The sequence below is a fragment of the Rhinichthys klamathensis genome, unplaced genomic scaffold (assembly GCF_029890125.1).
Source record: "Rhinichthys klamathensis goyatoka isolate OS25496 unplaced genomic scaffold, OSU_Roscu_1.1 h1tg000140l_1, whole genome shotgun sequence".
In the NCBI taxonomy this organism is placed as follows: Eukaryota; Metazoa; Chordata; class Actinopteri; order Cypriniformes; family Leuciscidae; genus Rhinichthys; species Rhinichthys klamathensis.
The window spans coordinates 939,586-963,048 of record NW_026606675.1 but is presented as its reverse complement, the minus strand read 5'-3'; the positions used below and the strand labels follow the sequence as shown (position 1 = coordinate 963,048).

The window sequence follows — 23,463 nt, the reverse complement described above, 5'->3', positions numbered from 1 at the left end:
ATGCTGCTACATTGCTCTTTAGTTTAATTCATCGTTAATATTGGAATAAACTCTTTTGTCTTTATTAAATAAACTCCATGCTGCACTTGAGACATCGCCTCCGCCATCATCTTTCTCAGTCTGTGATAATATGAGCCTACATACATTTGAAATAGTGCATTTGCTCATACCTGAAGTAACTGAACATATTATACTCAGTTGAGTTCACCTCTGAACCCGTGGGTTGACGCTAGGGGTGTGCACGAATTTTCGAATATTCGATCTGCAATTATTATTCGAAAAATAAAATACTATTCGAATTTTACTACGTTGCTTTGTTGGTCATAAATGCATTGCATCCATGATAAATCCCAAGCACTAACTCACAGTTAATTAAATGCACTGGGTGGCCACGTGGAGCGTGTTAACAAGTTGTTTGTATTTGATCACATAATGTTGTCGTCTGCCTCGCGAAGTTTGGAATTACTTGAAAATGATCTTGACTAAATGGTCTTACAAAATGGAATTACTTTTGATCAAATTAATGAATGAATCTGAGCTATAATATCATCACCACAATGAGAAATCACATGAAATCCAAACACCAGTCGAATGATGAAAGACAGCTGTCCATCGCTGCCTTCATGACTGCAGGTAAGCGCAGCTGGACCACGCGTGATCCGAGATAACTTATCTGATAGCAAAATGATTTTGAGACATATACTCTCTTTAAGTTTCATTGAGGGAGACATGTTTAAGAACAGAAAACGCAAAGTGCTGTTAGAAACTTAGAACACCGTTATCTTTGTGTCTCTAAAACGTCTTTCAGTGCAGGCCGTTCTCACTCGATCATAAATTGCTGGCGGCGCCCCTGCATGTGGATATTATTGTTTTTCTCAACATAAACGTGAACAATATACACACGAAATTCATATCCTGACTCGAGTGTTCTGGCGCAGTCTTAATTAGGCGTTCTTTTTCGCTCGCGCTGCTTGAGCTTAAATGCTTTTGTTCTATATATATTTTTTGTTTACACATTAGTTTCAACTAAAAGAAAACTTTAACATATATTGTAAGCTTGTTGTGTATATTGCCTAATCGTAAGATTGTTCAGAAATGGTGACAAAAATTTAAGTTTAAAAAAAACGTTTTCGTTAAACGTCATTTAAGTAAACAAATATTTGATTTGTTTGAGCCTGAATATTCGAATGCAATATTTTTGAAAAATGCCCATCCTTAGTTGATGCCTAAGAGTAGCTATTCTTACCACATAAAATAAAATGCCTAAGAATTATAGTTACCTGACTGCAATCTAACCCTGCCTAAGAGTCTCACAAAGAGTTGAACGACATCTCGCCCCCTTTTGACACTATCACTCAGGAATGAAAAATGGAAAAGGCTAGAAGTTCAATTGATTACTCAATATGTCATGAGACTATTCTAGATTGTTATATTTTCTATATATTGTCTAGCCAGCATCTCAGAATTTTTCACTGGTTCCGACACAATCTTCAGAGTACATTTTGTTCAAGTGGTAGAATGTTAGGCCTAAAGGAGAAGTAAGGTTAGATGTTAGAATTATGATTTGTTCGATACTATTTTATTAATTAAAAAATCCATCACACTTGCTGCAAGAAACCAAAAAAATATAAGTCAAAGCATATGTACTTGTATGTTTAATCATAATAATGGTGAAACCTCCTAACATGCGATTTGGTACTTGCTTCTAAACCTGTTGTTTATGCTGACACACACTTTCAACTTCGTTTCATTCTTTACATTCTGTATCTTCCCATGGACTGCAGAGACTAATGTGTATTCACTTCTTAGTCTGCACTGACAGCAAATAATGCAGCTGAACTTCAAACTAAACCAAACAGAGCACACAATGTTCTACCACACTATGAATAATTAATTATAGCATGACTCCCCTGAAAACATCCTGTTAAATCAGGGAACAAACATATCATATTTTAACCTCCATAACAAAGCATAGCAGAGCATATGTTCTTTCAAATAAGTAAATTATTTATTTAGGACAATTTTTCCCTCATTCTAACATTTGATAATGAATCATGATGACGCAAAAAATTCAACATCAAAAGCTACATTATTTTACTCTCATTTCCTAGTTCAGTGATTTAAAAACAAAATGATACATTTAATAATATGATGTTTTTATCAATATATATATGGAATGGCAATCTATATATTGTAGATTGCCATTCCAAACACTGAAGTCATATATAAATTCTACATAATTGAAATGTCACATGACAACCATGACAAGACAAAATAGTCCTACATATCGAATAAGACATTAATAAGTCCCTTGATGAAGCTGTGGTCCTTATGGAGAACACAGGGTTATAGATGTTCAGATTTTACAAAATGTTGGGGACATTCGGTTCCTAAAACATTTCAAAACCTGACACAAGCACATGCAGGTGAGCACCAAAAGCACCTCTGAGCTCATCATCACCTTATTCCCGTCCTCGAGTGCTCTAACAGAGGTCTACGTGTTCCTCTGGTGATCATTTCAAATGAGAGTGTATTAGTTCATGAGCTCCAGCCTCCACTAGCAGCTTGTTTTCTAATACTACTCTAATCAGCTCCTTCAAATACCATTAAAGACACAATAACTTACAACATTACGCAATCTAAAGCTTCTAACAGAATATTTTAATGAAATGTGTTATAATTTTCAGCATTTAAGTGGCAGGCGTCGCAATGAAAGCTAAGTTATTACTGAAAAATGCTTTTTTTCTTGGACCCACTGCAGGTGAGGATTTATATAGGATTGAATCTGGCAAGTAGCAATTATTGATGATGAGCATCGCAAACGGCCCCAAATTAGCTCTTTCACAATCAATTCGGTGAAAGCGTGAAAGAATCCAGTAAGGTACATTTCTCTCACATAAAGTGGATCCAAAAAACATATCAAAGTGGAGTTCATTGTTTACATGCACTGCACCAAATGCTGCCTGTTTTGGAGTCCAGGAAGAGGCGGATGACAAAGTCTGATTTAATGGGATTGGTCGGAGGCCTGCTCTTTCATAAAAGCTGGCTGGGGAGCTACCCATATATCAAGAGGAAGCACAGCCCTGGAGTTAAACAAATAAATAAGAGCAATTAAACAAAGTGGCCACCACTCCTCACCTGGCACTACACAAGTCCCATTCACCCCCACTGCATGAATGCATCTTCTGCCGTAGTCCAAAAACTTATATTGGGTTTTTCCCAGATAATCTGCCCTCACAAAACATTTGTGCCACATTTGAGTGCCTGTTTTTAAGTTTAGATTACCTTTGAGGTAATTTAAAGGCCATTCAAGGACGATAACTCTATAACTATAATGTTTTAACTAATTCTACGAGAAAAAGTCAACGCAACATACAGAGATCGGTGTAAATGAGTACACCCTCTTTGAAAAGTAACATTTTAAACAATATCTCAATGAACACAAAAACAATTTCCAAAATGTGGACAAGACTAAGTTTTATATAACATCTGTTTAACTTGAAAGTAACATGAAAGTAAGGTTAATGATATAACTTGGAGAACAAAATTTTCAGTTTTACTCAAATTAGGGGATGCAAAAATGAGTACATCCCACTGAAAGTGTCTGGAGCAAAGCTAAATGTTATACTACAAATGTCTAATTTAACAAGAATTCAACCACAGGTGAGTCTAATTATTCATAACATAGGTTTCCACTAGCAGACAGTTGACTATAAAAGGGTGTTACTTCCCATTTCATGCTGTCAGCAATGGCATCACATGGAAGAGAATGTCACCTGAGAAAGAAAATAGTTTATTTACACCAGAAAGGTGAAGGCTACAAGAAGATCAGCAAAGCTTTACTTATCAGTCAGAATACTGTAGCAAAAGTGGTACAAAAATATAAAAAGATGGAACTGCAACCATCTCGACAGGAGCATCTTCTAATGAGAAGGGTTGAAGAAAATCGGCATGCAAGTTCACTGCAGTTATCTAAAGAAGTAGAAAGCCAAACTGGGGTGACTATTTCCCGTGCCACAATACGGCGTACACTGCAGAGGAATGGCATGCATGGGTACAGTCCACGAAAGACGCCTCTCCTAAACGCCAGGCACAAAAAAGCCCGCCTAGAGTTTGCCAGGGCCCATGCTGACAAAGATGAAGAGAAGACTACTGGGACTCTGGAGTGATGAGACCAAGATAAATGTTTCTGGAACTGATGGCTTCAAAACTGTATGGCGTCATAAAGGTGAGGAATACAATGAAAAATGCATGGTGCCTACAGTGAAACAGGGTGAAAGTGATTCAGAGGCCAAGTATGTCTCCTGATCTGAACCCAATCGAACACCTATGGGGAATTCTGAAGAGACAAGTTGAGCATCACTCTCCATCCAGCATCCAGTCTCTAAAAGAGGTCATTCTTAAAGAATGGAAAAAGATAGATGTTGCAAAATGTCACCAACTTGTTCATTCCATGCCAAGAAGATTTGGTGCTGTCATTAAAAATCATGGAGGCCATACAAAGTACTAGATGTAGTCTACTTGTTGTGAGGTGTAATAATTTTTGCATCACCCTAATTTGAGTTAAAGGAGAACTCCGGTCAATTTTAACATTGAGCTCATTTTTTTGTGCATTTGGAGTGCTGTCAGTACAGACAAAAACGACAAAAATCGGTGTTGCCTACACAGTGTTATCCTCTTTTTAAAATTCGCACCCTGTTGACTTCAATGGGGCAAGTTCTAAACCTGCTTTTAGCCTCTTAACAACCTTAATGTGACATTGCAAGTGCACAGCCATGTGAGTGGTGTTATTAAGAGTGACCACGGTCAATCTGACTGCAGTAGATGTGCAAGATATTAATAAAAATGATGTTAATTCAGCCAGCTCACACACCTGTATTTACTTCCTGTTTTCGTTCGAAGTCCACAGTAGTCGATTGTCGAGTTCGCGCGCGCGATCATTAGTTATATTAGTTACCAATGATCGCGCGCGCGAACTCGACAATCGACTACTGACTTCGAACGAAAACAGGAAGTAAATACAGGTATGATCTGATCAGCCACTCTCACTCACACAACACGCACACACATAGCGAGGGCGAATCAGGGACTCTTTTCCAGTTCCTCACGCGGTCAGATTCTCTTTTCCTTTTCCTAGTCTCTTCCGACCGTGTTTTCTTTGCTTTTTCCATCGTCGAGTATCACGTCTGAAATGCACGCAAGTGTCTTCGTGCTTCATATATTGTTGTTGATGTGTGTGACGTCGTTGCCGTAAATCATGTCGTTATTCTCGCGAGATTTGTCGGGGGCGCTCCTCTCAAACTTGCATTGCTGGTTTTTACAGCGGCGTCCCCCCCAAGCTTTACTACCAGGATGATTCGCCCTACTGTGAGTTTGTTTACCACCGAAATGACTTTGAAGCTGTTATATTAAGGTACAATTATTGCATAGTGTGCCTTTAAGCAGTGCACAAAATAAAATTAAAGGGATAGTTCACTCAAAAACAAAATGTTGTCATAATTTACTCACCCTCATGTTGTCATACAGGTTTGGAACAACATGGAGTAGTCCTAAATTATGACAACATTTTAATTTGGGGGTGAACTATCCCTTTAAAAGCAGCAGTCCATGAGCTTCATGCAGGTGATCGCAGTAGTATTTGGGAAGACCTGTGTAAGCTGATGGGACTAAGCCAAAGCTCAGTTTCTGTCTCATGTGGAGTGTAAATGTTTTAGCTCAATCCTCCTCCCAGAGATCCGGCTTCCTGCAGAGTTTAGTTTCACTTTTAACAAACACCTGAACCAGTTATAATGTTCTTTCAGCTCATTCGAAAATTGCAAGCAGGTGTGTTGGAAATAAATTCTGCAGGAAAGTAGATCATCGCTGTTGTAGAAGCTTAAATTATACGGTGACCAAATACTTTGGTGGAGGAAACAACAACAGGGAAACTGGTGTGTCCTCAATCTGACCTCTAACAACATATCCATACATACATTATATACCCATCAGCCCCATGACAGAATAATAGAAATAAAAAATGCCCCACTGATGCCTCCACAACAACAGCAGTTGCACAGCACCAATTATGGTGACAGAAACCGAATATTCACCGACGCTTCAAGGATGTCAGCTGACAGGTCCCTGCATTTCCAGGGGTAATATCTAATATCAGATATTGCATTACCCTTAATGGTGTCTGTTATTATGTTATTTCTTTCCCATTTAAGGAATAAAAATCTAGTACAGTACAGTGTTGTTATTGCTAATTAAATTATTTGCTATTTTTAAAGGGCATATTGCAGGTTAGAGGACCCAACGAGTCAATGTATAGAAAAATAATGTAGGAACTAGATTTTCTTTAAAATATACTTATAAATACGCTACAGAAGCTTCTGGAGTCGTTTTTGTGAGAAAATTGTACTTCCGCGTCTGAAAATGGGCGTGGCGGGCGTGACATTACGGGCGGGAGAGCGGTTGATTCAAACAACAGGAAAACAATGGATCGCAATGACATTTCGGACGCTGAGGAAGTACTTACTCGTATGACGGACCACAGACATACAATTATGAGCCTGCTATGCTGCCAAGAGAGCAGGGACAGGCCAGGACTAATGTCAGACAGAACGGTCAGAGACACCATGAGTTGTGGTGTGAGGAGAACCAGTGGAGAACAGGACAGGTGTCTTGGTGAGAGACGTGCTTATAGATATACACGTTCGCTAACGATATACACTGTGCTCACAATATTGTACAGATTATTACCATCGTATATCAGGCCAGCAGACATTCGTATTTTTAGGGTAGATTTATACTATGAAATGTAGCCTATAAATACTATACTTGAGTATATTTCTATTGTACTAAAAACATACCCAAGTACATTTTTAATACATATTTTTCACCTGGGTTATAACATAAATAGAAAATTAAAGATTTGAATATTTAAACAACCTGAGTAATTTTGTTTTTCAATTACAAGTTGCCTCTATTTAGGGCATGACTACTTATATCACACTATTTCATGCCATTGGTACAGTATTAGATGATCAATATTTTTGCTTCGGCATCCCATGATGAACTCCATCATATCGCCGGGATGATAATCCTCCGATCTGAAGTGAAAGCTACACACGGCCGCGTTTCTCGAAGCCGATGCGGAAGAGAATTCCCGTCTCTTCACCTGCACAAACCGCACCAGGCACGAAAGATATACAACACCATCCCTTTTCTTGTTATGGAAACCTGTGGACTCGATGTCCTGACAGGCCGGAGTTTTTGCAACCTCCACAAACAATAATTTACCATGACGATGATAAATTAAAATACAAAAACTACCGAAAACACACTGACTCACGGCCGCTCTCACTACCAGCCTACTCTGCACTGAGCCGAGGCTGAGGCTCCCTAGCGTGACGTAAAATGACGCGATTTTGAAAAAAAAGCCGTTTTTACGAGCGGTCCAAGAAATGCTCACTTTATCTACTAAATTAGTGTCCTTATGTCGTTTTAAAACATTTTAAATCCTGCATTAACTTTTCATATGGTATTTTCATACAAGGTTATATATTAATTTAGTTGTGTTTTTTTTACCTGCAATATGCTCTTTAAGTTAGTTAAATGTTCAGTTAATTGAAAAAAGCTTAAATAACTAAATAACAGAAATAAAATAAGTTAAAATGCTAAAATGCAGAAAACTTAAACTGAAATAAAAATAGAATATTAATATAAAATAATTTGAAAATAAAAGCTAATTTTAAATATTAAAGGGGTCATATGATGCGATTTCATGTTTTCCTTTTTCTTTGGTGTGTTGTAGCTGTTAGTGCAAGTATGAGATCTGCAGAATTACAAAGCTCAAAGTATCAAACCTAAAGAGATAATCTTTAAAAAGTTAAGGTTCAGCCATGCCTTTCTAAAACTTCTTTCAAACACCCCCCCACAAATCTACGTCAGTGTGTGTGTGGGGCAGAGTTTCATAACACCGCCCAAATGTATATGAAAAGAAAGAAGGCATAACTTTTATTCTCGTTGTATTATTGTTGCCGCCGGTGTTGTGCCGAATTCTGACGCCCGCCAAATTATTACCCCCCTAGTATTGGTAGGTTTAGGATAAATTGTGGGAGAGGGGTTAGGATTAGGGATGGGGTTAGGATTAGGCAATCAGATACTGACTTCAACGAGGGGGGTAATAATTTGGCAGGGAGTCGAAATTCGGCATGTTTTTCATTGCGTAAGCCAAACTTTGTTTGGCCTTCCAATTAGAAAACAGTGCTTAAGCTTTGTTTACAACACTGTTCCAGAACAGTACAACTTCAATTTTCGACTGTGTGCTGCTTATTTTTTCGGAGGACTGTTTCCAGAACCTGGGAGAGTACAAGGCCGGCTGTGCACGAAGGCTGATTCTAAATACAGTCTGGTGCTTCTGACTCACACAGCCTTCAAGTATGTTTTCATATTTTAAGAATTTGCTATTCAAACGGGAGTTTTGAGCAGTATAGAGTAGCGCTTGCTTGTTGTTTCTACGATCACAAATGCAGACATAGTTCTATGTTTACATAGTGTTCTCACACCCGTAGCACGGCGCGAAGCATACTGTATTACAAATACAGTAGTCATTATAATCAGTAATTATGTCCCCAATGAAATCAAATCTTACCAATCTGATACGATCTGGTCCAGTCGCGCTGGCAAAGTTTATCGATCAGCTTGGTCATCTGCATTTTCCGGATCAGATTCGGGCTCGAATTGATAAGGTAGAACCAACATTATCACCTGTCATTATTGCTTTGGGAGCTGATGTTCCAAATACGGTAACATGCGTGACAATTCTGTCACACGCTTAAGGTTTTTGGGCCAATCATAATGACCTGGATCGCTGGCCAATCATAGCACACCGCGCTTTTATGTTTTATGATGAGCTTTGTAAAAATCAAGCGTTTCAGAAAGGCGGGGCATAGAGGCACGTACAGTTTGTGTAAAATAATGACTTTTTTTAACCTAAAACCGCATATACACATTGCATTAAACCAAATATACAAAATAAATGTTCTTTTTAGAACCATCATATGACCCCTTTAATAAATACTATAATAATATATAAATTATACTAAAATTACACAGTACCATATCAAGACTGTGAAAACAAGTGAGTATACAAGCATAAAACTGAGTTTTATGATAGCACACTGGTTGATGAACAAATATCAGCTAACAGCCCTGACTAATAGTAGAAGACTGAGTCAGCATGTGATATTTACCATGAATGCTTCCAGAGACCTTTATACAGTCATATTCTTCACACAATACATTCAAATCCACCCACAACAACAAGCAAACAGCTTCAGATCCAAATTAATAATTGGATGGATAAAACAGCACTTATTTAAATCAGCTCTCAAACCAAATAATCTCCAGAGTGATTACATTTTAACTGAGAACCGATTCAACAGAAATTAGGAGGGATAATATGTTATTCTGTGTGATAAGAGCAAAGACCTGTGGATGAAAAGGAGTTCAATTAAATAATACATTATTTGGGTAAACCCTTTTAAACTAGAGATCTAAGATATCAGATTGACGGTAAAACGTAGCAATGACTCACTGGATCTATTTCAGAGTGAAAAAGATAATGGAATGGAAGGGTCAGCCAATGGGATCTCTTTTGAGACCGAAGGAACACAAAAACGTGTCATTTACTCAGTTAGCACATGGGAGGTATGGTCAAATTTCATTTGCAGCAGACTACTCAAATGATCTTGAATGATCTCAGTGCAAGAAATTCATCCAGCTATAGACTATAGAGCAAAAAAACAGTTTGCACAGTATAAAAATCATTGTAAGTCCCCATAAAACATGAAAACAGTCTCTCTGTGTGTGTGTGTGTGTGTGTGTGTGTTTGTGTGTGTGTTTGTGTGTGTGTGTGTGTGTGTGTGTGTGTGTGTGTGTGTGTGTGTGTGTGTGTGTGTGTGTGTGTGTGTGTGTGTGTGTGTGTGTGTGTGTGTGTGTGTGTGTGTGTGTGTGTGTGTGTGTGTGTGTGTGTGTGTGTGTGTGAGCTTCAGGATTATTTGAAAAATATAAAGTTCAAAAGAACAGAATTTATTTGAAATAGTTATCTTTTGCAACATTATAAATGTCTTTACTGTCACTTATCAATTTAATCCATTTTTGCTTAAAGTGTTAGTTCACCCAAAAATGAAAATTCACCCTCATGTCATTCCAGAATGGTAGGACAGACATCATTAAAGTAACCCATGTGTTTTATGAAGCCCAAATATAGCCCAATTTTTTGTGGTAAAATTGAGGTTAAATCACTGGAGTCAAATGGATTACTTAAATGATGTCTTTGCTACCGTTCTGGACCTAGAATGTGGTAGTTATGTAACTCCCAATGGAGGGACAGAAAGCTCTCGGATTTCAGCAAAATATCTTCATTTGTGTTCCGAAGATGAACAAAGGTCACACAGGTGTGGAACGACATGAGGGTGAGTGATTAATGATTACGAAAGAAATCATTAAGAAAAGCATTCATTTCTTTGGGGGAAAAAAATACTTTTGAAGGTAGTTTACCACTTAAGTTTCACTAACATTAAAAAAAACATGGCAGCACTGCTCAAACTCATTGGTTTATTGTGTGGCGTTACGATCTAGCACAGCAACACAGACTTTCCCACAACATCCAATTGGAATATTCTCAATATCCTTTTGATTTCTACAAGACGTGGAGTTCAGCTGACACTAATAATACACTGTCAGGGTAAACCGTCCATGCCGAACAAGGTTAACATTCATAGAACACCATGGAAACATGAGGCTATGCGAGAAGCTGTCCTTGAGTCTTGAAATGTAAAAAAAAAAAAAAGATAAAAAAAGAATTCTTGAAAGTGTCCTTGTACACATCGTTTCCCACACACATTGTATTAAATAAAAAAAGGTGACATAAAAAGGGTCAGAAAATTCAAATTCACAGAGCTCTGCAATGTTTTCTATAAAACTCGTTTCATCAGGAACATTGCTATCTGAGAAGGCTGATGAATGAAGGCAAGCTTTTCAAAATGCTAGTTTTCGAATGGAAAACAGGCCAAGGCCCCAAGGACACTCCCCTTGAGGATATCTGCTCCGCTCAATCCCTTAAGCCTCAATCCTTTTATTTTCCTCTTATTTTCGGAGTATACAAGGGAGAAATTCAGACTCACGGCAGTGATAAAGTCAAAAGCGCTGAATCAATTTGAGGACTTCAATGTTCAGAACATTAGATACAGACCTGAAATGAAATTTTTGTTCCATTCAGTCTGCTTTAAAAAAGTTTTGGGCCACTTAAATTAATCCAAAGTTAACGCACACAGTTCACACAGTTCAAACTGTTAGCAAAGTAATTTCTGTTAACAATTCCAAGAGATTCGATCTGGCATTTCCACACATAGAATAATAAAACGGCCTGTATTTACCGTGTCCGTAAGTTTGTTGGACTGGGTTGCCCATCGTAGACTGAAAGGATGTCAAAGTCCTCCTCTAAGGCAAAGCCTTGAAATACCAACTGTATCCGGTTGTGTTCCTGTGCCACAATCACCCATGTGCAGTTGGCGTAGTTAGGATATCCATACGGGTATCCGGGGCTTTCTATTGTCCCATTTGGACTGTGTAGTGTGTGACTGCAGTTTTGAGCTGTGAAAAGGAGAAAAAGAGAAGAAAATATTATAACATGTGAAAATATATAAGACAAGTCTTTCAAGACCCCCTGTGGTGAAATGCAAGTTATGATGTTGTCTGTCTACTTATTATTTGGTCATGGTTTGTCTCTAAACCATGTTAAAAACACAAAGTCAACACCATTGCAGAGTACTTTTGCTCCATAAGACTGCAGTGTCCCAAAGGCAACCTTGAAAACGTAACCAATACTTGCTGGGCTCTGTGTAAGTAGGGCTGGCGGTATATCGAGTTTGTACGATATTTTTTTTTTTATAAAAGATGAGGCAATACCGTTTATCATCATACAGTATTATGACACAAAGTTAGCTGCTGCAGTGAAAGTGCATAACCCAAATTGTCCTAAACATGAGGCATGCTTTATATTAAGTGTTCAAAATAACTCGTAAAATATAGGCCTTGTTAAAACGAAGGCCTTCGCGGCTTGCCCGTCAGATGCTCTGACACTGACAGATACATATATACATAGTGCTGACAGATAGGCTAATTGCGTTGCATTTAAGATGTGGTGTTTTCCTCAGTGCATAACTTACATTTCACAGGCATATTCTCCATCTGAAAATGTTAGAAAGACATGCCAATATTTCCATTTTGCTATCAGGAGTGGACGAGCCTTTAAGCAAGGGAGTCTCCGCGCCTCAAAGACATAGTGAACGAGCGCCGCCGCGCGCATGCGCGCCAAAGAGACAGAGCGCAAAAGAATACACGTGCCATAATTCTCAGTAGCACCTCAATGCAGTACATAAGATCCACGGGGAGGAGTCGGATCAAGATCCGAGGGGTGGAGATGGGTAGGATTAGGGGTGGGTTTAGGGATTAGGGGTGTGTTTAGGGATCAGGGGGCGGAGATGGGTAGGTTTAGGTATATGTAAGGTGGGAGGAGTTGGATCTAGATCCGACTCCTCCCCGTGGATTTCATGTTCTGCAGTGAGGACCATCTCATAATTCTGACTAAAATATAGCTACACCGTCACCTTGTTAAAATATTTGTTACTGTGCATTAAATGTACTACTGTATATGTGGAATTTTAAAACTACAAATAAGTATTTTTATGATAGCTTTAACTGTAAAGTGATGTTGTGTTAAGTTAACATTTTGTCTGTGCTTTTGTTTTTATAGTTTCATTTTTAATTTAACCCTTAAGAACCCGATGTGACGTGGGTGTCACAAACACTAATGATCGTTGGAAAAGGTTTTTTTAAACGATTATACCTCACTTTCAACCCAGGAAGTCCCTAAGGGACATATAAGGAACATCCAGGTTCAGTCATGTGACAATGTGTGCATTTTTGTTGCCATGGTAACATTTCCAAAATGGTGGTCTGTCTTGTGTGCACATGTTGCAGTGTCAGCACTTTTTAAAGATGCTTATTTTTGTTACTAAAGGTATGTTTCAACCCATGCAACAATTCTAATGTTTTAATAACATATCCTAGATTACACTTGACTTGATTTTAAAACGTTTCTTGTACAAATTGATATAAAACAAGTTTTGCAAATGTTGTTGTGACATATGTGTCACATCGGGCTTTTAACAGTAAAACAGTAGGTGGAATTTTGATGTGACGTATGTGTCACATTAAGAAAAATGCTAATGAACTGCTCAAATAATTTAGCTGATTCAATTATTTTAGTATTATATATATTCTGCTGCTCAATTCAAAGCATATTTTAAACAAAAAAATGTCAAATTAATAACATTGTTAAAGGGTAACTAAGCCCCTGATCAGAGCCTGACTCCACCCACTGGCAATATTTGAAAAATGCTGTAAAAGTGGGCAGAGCCCAGCGGACGGAGGGGCGTGCACCTGAGACGCATCTCTCTGTAGGCATGGGTGTGGTTAGCTGGTGCCTGCTTACCTCACAGGGCACCACAAATTGAAAATTCAACTGCAGTAGCCACCGTTCAACCTGAAGAGGACAGCACTCAGATGTTTTTACACCATATATTGTAGAATTAAAACACTTTATACCCAAATGTCTAAAAAATGACTTGAATCAATGAACAGCAATAATAAAGCCCCAGTCTTACAGATCATTAACTAAAGAAAGTTGGTTTAGGGTTTACCCTTTTATGAAATGTATTTTGAAAATATGTTGCATACCTGTAACTAAAACAGCTATGCAACATATGGTACAAAACACCATATTTATTGTTATTCAGTTTGCACATTTTCGCGTTGTGAAAAAATAATCAAAAAATGTATTTCTGGTTAAACCAGGGGTCTCAAACTCAACTTAACTGGGGGCCGCTGGAGGTGGAGTCGGGGTCAGGCTGGGCCGCATCAAGTATTCCACAAAAAATAGTATTCAAGTATTCCAAAAAAGGAGCACAACTGATCCAATCTTCTCAATCTTTATTATTAACGTTTCTTCTGAACTGTTCCTCTGAATTTGAACATTCCTTTCTGTACATGATTGGTTCTTCATGAGCTGTCCTTCTGACAGTTGAAGTTCATTTTACAAACTTTCTTTGTCTATAACACATATTTGTAATATTTATATTTGCTTATGTCCTTTTTATTTTCTTTATACAACACATTAATGATATTGAATGTTTTTTTTGGAAGGCACATTTCCTTTTATTGTATACTTAGAAAAACAATTATTGCTTTTGAAATACAAATATTTGCAGTCATGTCTGCCCGTCTTATTGAATTCTTTCTACACATGTGTAGTGTCTCAGGCAAATTAGGCTACTGAATTTGCACAAATCAAAGCAAACCTTCTTATCAACCTGTTGGACACATATTACAAGCTCAAAATGATTATTCTCACATTGTTTTAAAGCAGGGTCTCTCTCCAACATGTCGCTCGCGAGCTACCAGTAGCTCGCGGCCTGATTGGTGGTAGCTCGACAAGGGGCAGTTCACATATCGCGCTCACATATTTTGCGCGCTCAAGTTCGTTATTTCAAATGTAGGTGCGCGTGCGAGGCAAGCGCGCTCATAATTGAAGCGACGCGCTCATTTTTTCCAGGCGCGCAGTATGTTTGTACTTAACGGTTGTCTATGGCAACTATTGACAACAAACCCACCGTATGGTAGCCCATTTAAAACGCGGCACACGCAACGACGGGCCGCACTAACATTACACTTTAATGTCAAGTAGGGGGCCACAAAATATCTCCCCGCGGGCCGCAAATGGCCCGCGGGCCGCGAGTTTGAGACCCCTGGGTTAAACCGTATACCTGAAAAGGTAGAATTTTGCAATGTTATTGCACTACATGCATGTTCAACATGTTGACCTCCGGTGTGAGGTAGTTATTTATTTTTATTCATTTTGCACATTTTCGAGTTGTGAAAAAATAATCTAAAAATGTATTTATGATTAAACCGTATAACTGAGAAGGTTAACTTTTGAAGTTACAAAACAGTTGTTGTAAAATGTAATGGTCACAGTTGTGTGGTTTTGAAATATGTGGCAAAGCAAATAAAATGCAAAAACTATTACTTCTGAAATTTTTATTTATTTATTTATCTTCACAGAAAAGTAATAATTTAGAAAATGTTGTGGAAAAGAAAATAAACAGAAAAAAAATGTTATTTAGCAAGAAAACTGACCAAATTATTTTTTTTCCAAATGCATCATAAAAGCCCAATGTGACATATATGTCACATTAAAAATGCACCATAAACGCCCAATGTGACATATATGTCACATTACAGATCTTTGACAAGGAGTGGTTGTTTTTAAAAAACAACGGCAGAAACATGTTTTAAGTGGTCCAATTAGTCTGTTTTATATGCCCCATAATTTTCCTATAAGGGGAAATTGGTCCGGGTTCTTATGGGTTAATGATTCTTTAAAGTACTTTTTTCTCTTTTTTGCACATAAAGCATGTCTAACCATCTAGAGTCTGGTTACATTTACTAACCTATTTGTTTTACATAGCCTTCAATATGAACATTGTTTGTAGGACAACATTGAGCCAGATGTGAAATAACATTGTTAAATAAATAGGCTACAGATTTTTTTATCCAAATAGAAAAGGTAGAAAATATCGATATGGTCAACCGCATAATGCCATTCAGACAAAAAAAGAATATAGGATTTCTTTGGCCATATAACCCAGGTCTAAACATTAGCAATACATTATTATCTATTTGATAACTTACTCATGCCAAAGGCTAATCATATTATGTGTCCAACTTTGTAGAGCGATACATAAAACACCTTTAAATATGCCATTCTGATTATCAAAGATGGGTTTTAAGGGATGTAATTATTGACAGCCAGGGGGACTTTAAGGTACCACTGCATTCAAAGGACAAATTCATTTTAAAACTGCATGCTGTTATTAGTCTAAAATATCCTAAAAATGTTTTTATATTTTGGAACAAAAAAAATGTGAACAGGAAAATGTCAACATTTATTCCTTATCAGTAAGTTGGTATAGGACATTTGCAAACAATTTTTTTGTGATTTACAACCTTCTGTTCATTTGCCAGTTTGTTCTGTGCTTTTAAAGGATTAATTTACATTAATTAATGTGTTGTTTGATCTGACAGGTCATTCAATCATTGGCTAGGCGGCTACAATAAAATGCTTTCATATTAAACTCCTTATAATGTCCATGTAATTATGTAAGTGTGTACTCAAGGTGCATAAAAATGAGACCAGCTAAAATGACTGTAATATTTATCTGTTTTTACCCATGTAAAGTCCTAGAGCAATAATATTCAATTTCAAGAGCCAATTAAATTAGCATTTGGTCTAGTACATGAATACTGTTAGCTGCCCTTGCTATTGCCACAGCTTTATCAGTGGTCAATAAGAAGTTTCCACAGCAATTCTAGGAAGGAGGAAAGAGAAGGAATGATACCACCCTTGGTTATTAATTAGACTAATTTTAATAACTCCATATCGCCTGCAGCTCAGGCTGCACTCCTCAGCATTAATTGCATTTCTCTTTTGCATACTTGTCAGCGACATCTTATAAAATATTGCACTCAATCTGAAATTTTAATAACTGTGTGTGGCGCCATCCATCAGTGAAAAGCCTGGCCTAAATTACTAGTTCTGGACAGGTCCGTAGCCACACTTTTAATTAATTGTCCCTTCTTGCTCTAATAATCGTTAATGTTCTCCGATTTTCCTTCTCACTTTTTTTTTTTTTTTAAATTCCATCCTCTCCAGGAAACTTGCATATCTGCTACAGTCACACAGAACCCGATGGCATGGCCCAACTACTCCCTGCAGTTAAAATAGAACAAAAAATAAAGAAAAATAAAGAATTTAGTCAGAAAAACATGTTTACACTAAAAATAAAGGAGTTGATACCTGTGGCTAATTTCATTATCTGCCAAATGACTACTGAGGCCTCCCTCTGTGACGTGAGTCCAAAGATAATTTATGAATAACATTTTTTTTTTTTAAATAGAGGCAATAATATTTAGACAAACTTGTTTGCAAAGAAAATAAATAAGTGTTTTTTTAGGTGGATGTTTGCACAGGAAGTGAGAAGTTGCATATGACTGTGATTCCACGCTCTGTGAGATGTAAGCTTAACTCTTTCCTCGCCACTGACATTTACTTTTCCAGCAATCCATGTTTTCACTGTCATATGGTAGGGGGCGCTGTCACGGATCTTCTGAAATAGTACAGCATCTCCGGGTACAAAGAAAAAGGTATGCGTAAAGGCCCCGATATACTTAAACCAAAATCAAAAAAACGAACTGATGGGACGTCATTTCAAACAAAATCAGGTCAAACCGAAGTTCATTTTGTGTTCCTTTCAGGAGTTCGGAACAACTTGCCAAAGCTGCCTGGTAAACACCTTTGAATTAGCATTGTTCCGTGGTGATTAATAGGCAATAAGTAGGTGTGCTCTTAGGCTCCGCCTTCTTTGACATGAAAATATTCCCTGGTTCATTTGTTCTGTTCAGTCCCTCGAGGTTGGATGTCTGCGAGTAAGAACTGGAGTTCTCAATGGGCCTGAAAATTACAACCCGGCCCGTGGCTTTTAAAGCCCGGACCCGATGTAACCCGACACATCAACATGAATTATCTGCCCGAACCCGACCCGCGGCCCGACGCCACCCTTTTGATCGGTGAGTGATGTATGTAGAATAGAATGTATTCTATGACTGCTGCGCTTGACGCAGAGAGAGAGAGAGAGAGCCCCGGCTGCGCGCGCACGCACTCTCACGTCTCACACATTCCGTCCATCCAGCTGACATAAACCACATTTAACTATCCAGTGATTAAATGTTTTCTGTATTGACGCAAATCTTGTGCGATGTCCTAAACTGCCGAGATAATCACACAACGTGTCGCGCCGCCCCTGAGCAACGGTGATTTCACCTGCAGCAAGTTTACTTTTCGCCAACTCCATCTTCTTCTCCGGGCTAAAGGCGTGTACGCAGCGGCGTCAGGTCTGCCCTCGCGTCGCGATGCACGTTGCACGCAGCAGCCAGACTTTCTTTACAGTGAACAGCAGCGATGAATAATAAAAAAAATTTTTTTTTTTCACTGTACAATTCAAAAGATTAAGCCCGAGGTCCGACCCGAGTCATTTGCAAATATTTTCGACCCGAACCCGCGGGTCCCGTCGGGTTTGTCGGGCCGACCCGACCCGTTGAGAACTCTAGTAAGAACATGAATAGGCCTACAATGGAGAGCCGCTTTATAGTAGAAAATGTAGTTGTAATTATAGTTGAAAGACACTGACAATGTTTTCATTTTTAATACTGTAAAGCTGATTGCTTTTAAACAATCTATTGTATAAAGTGGTAGGCCTACATAAATAAACGTGACTGGAATGCCGAATTGCAGAGCTCGTGCAAACATCCACATTGCCAGGATCAGATGCTTTCTAGTAACAGTATTGCTAACAGTATACATCTGCTCACATATTTCAAACTTCTTTTTACCCCAAAGTGAAAGAATGAAAAATAACTTGGCAGTGAGTATATCGGGGCCTTAAATAAGAAGAACCGGATAGGTGTTGTTTACATGCAAATAAGCTAATGTGATCACCAACATTAAAAAAAAACTAACACACACACACAACCAGAAGCTAAACCAATGTAAACGTATACCTAATCCTACAGTTTATCCATTTATTTGATTCTTAAATGGATCAGAATTTCTGTGGGGTTAGATGATTAAAACAGCATTAGGAATGCATAATTAGAGGACATCTGTTATCACCAAAGCCCATATTCCATGAAAACAAACCCAACACCCGCTAACAAATGAGAACTCAGCATGTCCACATATAGCACATGTTTGTCTAACATATCAGAGTGGAGATTACACTGCGATTACGCTTAATGAAAAACCAAGCTCGATCAGCATGTCACATATGCACAAATATGCAAAACATTTACCGAAAGCAAACACAGCGTGTCATAAACTCATATAAAGCTCCTAATGCAAAGATCCTATATGTTCAATGTGGAATATAATCATGTAAGAAAAAAAAATACATTTTCTTATTCAGTTTGCATAAACTTTGAAGGATTTTGTAGGATAACTTCCGAGCACAACTGGGATTTGGATTTCTTAAGGCGGAAAGCGTTGCCTGCCAGCACAGAATTTTAATAATTAAGTGAAAATGTATCTGAGAAAGGAAAAACCTGAGGTGCTTTTTTAAAACTAAGAATTTCTCAAACAACTGGAAAACAGTTGAGTGGTATTCAGATAATCCACTCTTGGGCAGTGGCCACATTCAGTGTGGTTTTCTAAATGATAATGGAACAGACCGTTTAGGATTTGGAGGATGTCTCTCTTTGAGTTTAAAAGGCATGGTGTCTGTGCTAAAAGCACTCGACACAAATTATTTAGGCTAGAAAGTGTCACAAAATAAAATGCTAAGCAGAGAAAGCTGGGATTCATTTGGGAGCTAAGATGTTCGTGGCTCTTTAAGATTCATCTCAAGCCTGTTTGCTTGACTCATATTCTAACCATACTAGATTAGCATAAAACTTGAAACTGTGTACTTATTTTGAGAAGATAGAATGTGCAAGGGAAGGAAACGATCCATAATTTTTTATCTCAATTCAACGGAAATGTTCGTGTGAGGTTGTGCCAGCATGAACCATTGTGAAAAACATGCACTTGACCTCTGGATACAGACTCCTTTATGGCTCAGTGGGGGTTTGAGGTCTTCTGTGAACCACAAGAATGTCATTTCACCACTGAGAGGAATGCTGGCAAAAATGAAGAGATTCATTCAGTCTAAAATATCAAGAATCTCTGTCCAACAAAGAACAAGAACAAAATGTGGACACATTCAACATTGCGGTTCATCCTAAATGAACTACTGCTCCAGGGGGACAGATGCGTATAAAATTAACCTTCTAATAAGCAATGCATGGTTTTGTACACAAAAGCAGCATTTTCTCTCAGCATCTGTTGTAAGGACAAAGAATATACATTGTCTAGAACATCCTGATTAATATAGGTCTACGATTCTTTCATTCAAAACCTTTATCACAGAAGAAAAGTCGATAGTTTAATGTTTTATGTGAAATCGCACTAAAAGGGGTCGCAAACACAATATAGACTCATAGTCTTGTCAACCAACGCTGTCAACATAAACTATACTACCAACGCTGTCAACATAAACTATCACATTATTTTTGTGTCAAACAAAGAGACACAACAACACGATTGCACAGCTATGTGATTCAGCTCTTTCTAAAACAGTTCAATAAACTATAATAAGCAATAAAATAAACTGATATTTCAAAAAAACCTACATTTCAGACAAAATACTGCCAGTTACTTTGTGTATTTTTCTCCGCAAATAGATCCAAAAAAAAAGGTAAGCATTTTGTTTCCAACAAAATGCACCACAGGTTTTGCTTGTGAATGATACTCGCTCGCTTTAATGAATGATCCAATAACTCACTTGTTTTGTTTCTAACTGAAGTGAATGATTCAATGGCTCATTCATCATAAAAGCATGCATTTCATCTGTAGCTACAGTAAATTAATCAGCATTTTTGGACAAATCAGTTGAGTGAATTATTCACTTGCTCACTCAAACAAAGACAGTCATTTGATTTTTTCTGGATGGAATGAATCAGTGGATCGGAAGGAATCGATTGATTCAGTGATTTATAAAGACACCACCTACTGGCGTAACAATAACCTGCAGTAAGAGTTACTACTATTAGCCTATTGGTCAAAAGATAGTTTTCATGCAGCCTAATAACCATTTAATGTTTCAGGTGATTGTTCAAAAGGAATCAAAAGCCTTCATGTACTTTAAAAATGTTTTATCAAGTAGCCTAAATTGTGTTTTTTTGTTTGGTTTATATAATCTGGAGATATTTACTGTTCATTGTCATCATTGTTTAGAGTATATAAACAGTATGTTCACATAAACACGTAGATGATGAAAATACTCGCCTGACTGGAAAACAAAACTATAAGAAAAGGATGAGTATTGAATGGAGGGTGGGGAAGAATTGAGCATTCAGCTCTGCATTCATAACACAATGTCTCCAGTCCAGAACAAGGCATATGCTCAGCTGGTGAATGTGGAAGTATCATTGATCACAGTACAACTCCCCCCCCCCCCCCCGACATTTACAGATATTAATTAATTATAACTGGCAAAATATGAGACAATTATAATTTGAATGTGTTATGATTAAACAGAAATCATTTCATGTTTGCTTGATAATTTTATTTTAAAATACTATTATTACTATTATTTTATTCTTATCTTCTTTAACTTAACTTTTTAAAGATTGCTCTAATTAGAATTACATTTAAGTTACTACAGCCTCGCATTTGTTTTAAATCCGAAAAGTATGATGTTGTTTCACATATTTATTGTCAGCATAATATTATTGTTATTCTGGCCTGCTGAAGTTTATTTATTTATTTATTTTATTCTTTTTCTTTTTTTTTCCCTTTATAAATTACAATTTACCTAAAGGGTTACCAGTAACTTCTCCTGATGGTTAATGTCATTAAACTAACAGGTCACAGACTTTACATTCCTGCAATGATCTTAAGGTGCTTTCTACTAAAATAAGGTTTACGTTGATGGATAAATTGTTGAAATAATGACTTTTTTTATACAAGGCATGGCACCATATTTAGACAAAAAAAAATTAAGAATTTGTTGAGAAACATATAACGTATATACACGTTTATAAACGTAATAAGTATAAGATTTTCTTTCCACAAATACAGCTCCTTTGTCACATTTTAAGTGAACTGAAGGAAGTTCAATTGAATTTATGGAGCTGAAATGAAAAAGGAAATGCATATGTAACCTCTTAATGAAGGGTAACCCCCACTCTCTCAGCAGCAGGTCATTTCTTTCCTTTAGCCTACATTTACAAATGCATTATGAAAGTAACAAGTGAATACAAGTGACCTGCAGTGCTGCATAAATCTCCAAGAGGCAAAAAAGCTCCATAGTACTTTATTCACAAATGCTTCATTGATTCTTCAAAAGAGTCCCACACAGTCACAACATCATGTGTCTTTGTGGTAAGTTCGCCAAATATTCTGGATGACTGAGGCACACATTTAAACTCTTGCTCTATACTAGGGCTCTTTGCATCCGTTTAGTGTTTTCCCAGCATATTGGTGGAGTGAAGTGAAAACGAAGAGAGAGCTTTGACCTTGTTTAGCACGACTGCAGAGACCACCTCCAGAGTCAACCAATGTTTGTTTTGCCTCCACTGTTGTTTTGCTGCTACGGGGCTGCAGCGCCTCGGCATGACACTTTGATAAATCGATCACTGCCGTGCCGTATTACGGCAGGACAGCAATCCTTCAGAGTGCCCGCAATCAGAGATCTTAGGAGGGAAGGCGAGTGGGTGAAAGCAAGAGGAGGGGGAATTCTGTATGAACAGCTGTACTGTACTTTGTTCACCTCTTTAACTAGAAGTCAACACACAATCACTCTTCCACCATCGCTGTTCCAAACCCTATAAGTGGTCTCCAAAGTAGCATTTTAAGGCACAATGGCTGTTCCAATCCCATCCAATGTAGCGGTAAAAGCAATAGAAATAAATTCTCTTAAAGGTGCACTGTGTTATTTTTAGCGGCATCTAGTGGTGAGGTTGCGAATTGCAACCGACAGAAGTTACGGTGGCCGACAGGAAAAGATGTCATCGTCTGAGACAGCAGAGAGTGGCCAGTTAAGCAATGAGGTTTCTTTACAAAGATAAATGAAGAAATTAGGTTTACTTCATTATTCAGTAAAACGATATGTTATTGCGAATATTATTGTTACTTGTTCATCATTGTGTCAGTGTTTTATTCGCTGCTTCTTTGCACAAAGAACAACATAGTGACGAAACGCGTTTGTCCGTTTAGGGCTACTGTAGAAACATGTCGGCGCATTTTAATTTAAGGCCCGTAGATCGAAATCGCTCATTCTAAGGTAATAATGTACACTCACCTAAAGGATTATTAGGAACACCATACTAATACTGTGTTTGACCCTCTTTCGCCTTCAGAACTGCCTTAATTCTACGTGGCATTGATTCAACAAGGTGCTGAAAGCATTCTTTAGAAATGTTGGCCCATATTGATAGGATAGCATCTTGCAGTTGATGGAGATTTGTGGGATGCACATCCAGGGCACGAAGCTCCCGTTCCACCACATCCCAAAGATGCTCTATTGGGTTGAGATCTGGTGACTGTGGGGGCCATTTTAGTACAGTGAACTCATTGTCATGTTCAAGAAACCAATTTGAACTGATTTTGCTGGAAGTAGCCATCAGAGGATGGGTACATGGTGGCCATAAAGTGATAGACATGGTCAGAAACAATGCTCAGGTAGGCCGTGGCATTTAAAC

At 37.9% G+C, this 23,463-nt stretch overlaps 1 protein-coding gene across 1 annotated transcript in view; it reads right to left on the bottom strand.

Moving 5' to 3' along the window:
- Positions 1-23,463, bottom strand: part of csmd2 (CUB and Sushi multiple domains 2) — a 334,540-nt gene that overhangs the window by 297,988 nt on the left and 13,089 nt on the right. The window contains exon 2 of the mRNA XM_056257596.1: positions 11,424-11,640. Coding sequence (XP_056113571.1) covers positions 11,424-11,640 — 217 coding nt within the window. The remainder of the gene's footprint in view (positions 1-11,423; positions 11,641-23,463) is intronic.